General features: G+C 37.6%; 1 protein-coding gene across 4 annotated transcripts in view; it reads left to right on the top strand.

Moving 5' to 3' along the window:
* Positions 1–5,000, top strand: part of col14a1a (collagen, type XIV, alpha 1a) — a 220,185-nt gene that overhangs the window by 136,735 nt on the left and 78,450 nt on the right. For all 4 annotated transcript variants that reach the window (XM_071395784.1, XM_071395782.1, XM_071395781.1 and 1 more), the window contains 3 exons: positions 2,187–2,330; positions 2,691–2,855; positions 3,282–3,320. In XM_071395784.1, coding sequence (XP_071251885.1) covers positions 2,187–2,330; positions 2,691–2,855; positions 3,282–3,320 — 348 coding nt within the window. The remainder of the gene's footprint in view (positions 1–2,186; positions 2,331–2,690; positions 2,856–3,281; positions 3,321–5,000) is intronic.

The raw sequence follows: 5,000 nt of genomic DNA on the forward strand, positions 1-5,000 counted from the left end.
ACAGACTGTATAGATATGGTCTGATAATCATCCATACATTAACAACAGGCTGTATAGATATGGTCTGATAGTCATCCATACATTAACAACAGGCCGTATAGATATGGTCTGATAGTCATCCATACATTAACAACAGACTGTATAGATATGGTCTGATAATCATCCATACATAACCAACAGACTGTATAGATATGGTCTGATAATCATCCATACATTAACAACAGACTGTATAGATATGGTCTGATAATCATCCATACATTAACAACAGACTGTATAGATATGGTCTGATAATCATCCATACATAACCAACAGACTGTATAGATATGGTCTGATAGTCATCCATACATAACCAACAGGCTGTATAGATATGGTCTGATAATCATCCATACATTAACAACAGACTGTATAGATATGGTCTGATAATCATCCATACATTAACAACAGACTGTATAGATATGGTCTGATAGTCATCCATACATAACCAACAGGCTGTATAGATATGGTCTGATAATCATCCATACATTAACAACAGACTGTATAGATATGGTCTGATAATCATCCATACATTAACAACAGGCTGTATAGATATGGTCTGATAATCATCCATACATTAACAACAGACTGTATAGATATGGTCTGATAATCATCCATACATTAACAACAGACTGTATAGATATGGTCTGATAGTCATCCATACATTAACAACAGGCTGTATAGATATGGTCTGATAATCATCCATACATTAACAACAGGCTGTATAGATATGGTCTGATAATCATCCATACATTAACAACAGGCTGTATAGATATGGTCTGATAGTCATCCATACATTAACAACAGACTGTATAGATATGGTCTGATAGTCATCCATACATTAACAACAGACTGTATAGATATGGTCTGATAGTCATCCATACATTAACAACAGACTGTATAGATATGGTCTGATAATCATCCATACATAACCAACAGACTGTATAGATATGGTCTGATAATCATCCATACATTAACAACAGGCTGTATAGATATGGTCTGATAATCATCCATACATTAACAACAGGCTGTATAGATATGGTCTGATAGTCATCCATACATTAACAACAGGCTGTATAGATATGGTCTGATAGTCATCCATACATTAACAACAGACTGTATAGATATGGTCTGATAATCATCCATACATAACCAACAGACTGTATAGATATGGTCTGATAATCATCCATACATAACCAACAGACTGTATAGATATGGTCTGATAATCATCCATACATTAACAACAGACTGTATAGATATGGTCTGATAGTCATCCATACATTAACAACAGACTGTATAGATATGGTCTGATAGTCATCCATACATTAACAACAGACTGTATAGATATGGTCTGATAATCATCCATACATAACCAACAGACTGTATAGATATGGTCTGATAATCATCCATACATTAACAACAGACTGTATAGATATGGTCTGATAGTCATCCATACATTAACAACAGACTGTATAGATATGGTCTGATAGTCATCCATACATTAACAACAGACTGTATAGATATGGTCTGATAGTCATCCATACATTAACAACAGACTGTATAGATATGGTCTGATAGTCATCCATACATTAACAACAGACTGTATAGATATGGTCTGATAATCATCCATACATTAACAACAGACTGTATAGATATGGTCTGATAGTCATCCATACATTAACAACAGACTGTATAGATATGGTCTGATAATCATCCATACATTAACAACAGACTGTATAGATATGGTCTGATAGTCATCCATACATTAACAACAGACTGTATAGATATGGTCTGATAATCATCCATACATTAACAACAGGCTGTATAGATATGGTCTGATAATCATCCATACATTAACAACAGACTGTATAGATATGGTCTGATAGTCATCCATACATTAACAACAGACTGTATAGATATGGTCTGATAGTCATCCATACATTAACAACAGACTGTATAGATATGGTCTGATAATCATCCATACATTAACAACAGACTGTATAGATATGGTCTGATAATCATCCATACATTAACAACAGACTGTATAGATATGGTCTGATAGTCATCCATACATAACCAACAGGCTGTGATGTGTAGATATGATCTCTGTCATTCCTATCCATAGAAATATAACTCTAACCCTGTCCATCCAGGCCGAGCCATTAAGCATGTGAAGGAATCTATCTTCACCTCAGAGGGAGGAGTGAGGAGGGGCGTTCCTAAGGTACTGGTGGTCCTCACCGATGGCCGTTCCCAAGACGACGTCAACAAGGTCTCCAAGGAGATGCAGATGGAAGGTGAGTGGCATAGTGTGAGTCCCAAATAGTGCCCTATTCTCTGTACTGTATAGTGCACTACTCTGGCCAAAAGTAGTGTGGGAATAGGGAATAGGGTGTTATTGTGGATAAAACCCATGTTTCTTCCTCTGAGGACAGTACACTATTCCATTGTATTATATTGTTGTAACAAAACTATTCATGACTATCAACCCAAAAACAAAACTTAGAGAGAAATATGTTAGTGGTAAGAGGGTCACTTAGCAAGTCAGAGAGTGGTAAGATAGGCCAATCAAATGGTTTCTTTGGAATTGTTTTTGCTTCATTGCTGAAGAAAAACAAAATATTGTTTTAAAATCTTAACGTTGGATGTCTTTGAAGGCTACATCATCTTTGCCATCGGCTTTGCTGATGCGGACTACGGAGAGTTGGTGAACATCGCCAGCAAACCCAGCGACAGACACGTCTTCTTTGTGGACGATTTGGACGCTGTCAAGAAAATTGAGGAGCAGCTGATCACTTTTGTGTGTGAGGCTGCCACTGCCAGTAAGTACTGCCAGAACTGAAGTAGCTGCCAATGGGAGAATGTTCCAGAACTGATATATTCTACTGTAGAATAGAGACAGATGTTAGGTTTGGTCATGTGGTTTCCAGAACTCATATAATCTACTGTAGAATAGAGACAGATGTTAGGTTTGGTCATGTGGTTTCCAGAACTGATATATTCTACTGTAGAATAGAGACAGATGTTAGGTTTGGTCATGTGGTTTCCAGAACTGATATATTCTACTGTAGAATAGAGACAGATGTCAGATTTGGTCATGTGATTTAATTTAATAGTTATTATTACAAAGCAGAGGATTCATCCACATTTAAATCAATCTTAATAAGAGGATCTTGATTCATGATGAGATGACAGTGATTAATATCCTATTCATTATTTAACCAACCCTTTCATCCATCTTGTTTTAGCTTGTCCATCGGTTCTGATGAGTGGCAACACTATGGCAGGTAAACTATGTAAAACACATACAGCTTGTTACTGCTTTATAGTCATAGAATGTGCATCCATATTGAGATAAACCCCTCTCAATCTACAGTCAATATTGATTGTCTGATCCCACCAAGTCATTCACAGGAGAGACTCAGTGTCCCTGGCTATTGTCAGGAGCAGCATGTAGTCTGCCATGTGATTCTAGTTCAAATCCGGTCAGATAAAGTTACATAGAGTCAGAGTGTAGTGGAGGGTATACGCCGTGTACCACCGTATTTTACACTGGGCATTGCGTATACTCACTTTTTAATCCCTACGATGTGCATCAAAGTAGTGTAGTGGAGGTGTACGCTGTGTACCACCGTATTTTACACTGGGCATTGCGTATACTCACTTCTTAATCCCTACGATGTGCATCAAAGTAGTGTAGTGGAGGGTATACGCTGTGTACCACCGTATTTTACACTGGGCATTGCGTATACTCACTTCTTAATCCCTACGATGCGCATCAAAGTAGTGTAGTGGAGGTGTACGCCGTATCAATAAGGCTGATGGAACACAGAATGTTTGCTTCAAAAGTTTTACATTTTTTCCCCCATTTTAGGCTTTAAACTGCTTTAAAGGGAGGCAAGAAATGCCTCATAATATGAAGTAAAACGTCCCGTTTTAAACAGTTAAGGAACAGGAAGAATATAGCGATGCTAATGACAGGCCTAACCGTCTTCTCATAGATGGTAAGGCTTTCCCAAAAACCTTCTCAATGAAATGTTACCTGCTACAAAGTAGCCTCTGCCAGCCTGGCAGAATGACATCAGGATTATCTGCATCAATCCAGTGTCTGTTTGTTTGGCCATCCCCATCTCATGTGCTGTAGAAACACAGCTAACCACTTAAATTAAAGGGTAATTACACTCAAAAATCTAAATTTCTTCGATTTTTCTTTAAAAAGGTCTCCTGATGTGGTTTAGGCATTGTTATGGGCTTAGAACATCCAATTCTGTTGCTTTTATATTAAGAAAGTGTGATTTTAAGAGCGAAATCCTGAAGGATTTTTTTTGTCTTCTGAAACCTGTGAATTCCTGACTCAGTTGACAGCCTCATTTACCTGTTTCAATAGTAGACCTACTATTAGCCTACTTGCACAGTACAGCTTGGGTTGGCCTGACTGTGAAAGACCAATATGGAATTTATCATTTTAGGTCCTTCAGAGTGTATGTCACTGTTTCTCATAGGTCTTTTCACAGAGTTCGCCTTTCCTTCGCCGGGTGGAGAATAGTAAATACTATCCAGAGGGAGTGGTTGACAGAATGACATGATTATTACTATGTATATATCCAGCGCCTAAACACTATTTACTACCATGGCACATTTTGTTGCTTGAAGATAAAAATGTGTACCATTTTATTCTAGTATTCTAGTATCTCTACGGTTCTCTATGGTTCTCTGTTGTTCTCTGTTCTCTATGGTTCTCTGTTGTTCTCTGTTCTCTATGGTTCTCTGTTGTTCTCTATGGTTCTCTATGGTGCTCTGTTGTTCTCTATGGTTCTCTGTTGTTCTCTATTGTTCTCTATGGTTCTCAATGGTTCTCTGTTGTTCTTTGTTATCTCTGTTGTTCTCTGTTGTTCTCTATGGTTCTCTGTTGTTCTCTATGGTTCTATGTTGTTCTCTATGGTTCTCTGTTGTTCTCTATGGTTCTC

Source organism: Salvelinus alpinus, chromosome 4 (assembly GCF_045679555.1).
Source record: "Salvelinus alpinus chromosome 4, SLU_Salpinus.1, whole genome shotgun sequence".
NCBI lineage: Eukaryota > Metazoa > Chordata > Actinopteri > Salmoniformes > Salmonidae > Salvelinus > Salvelinus alpinus.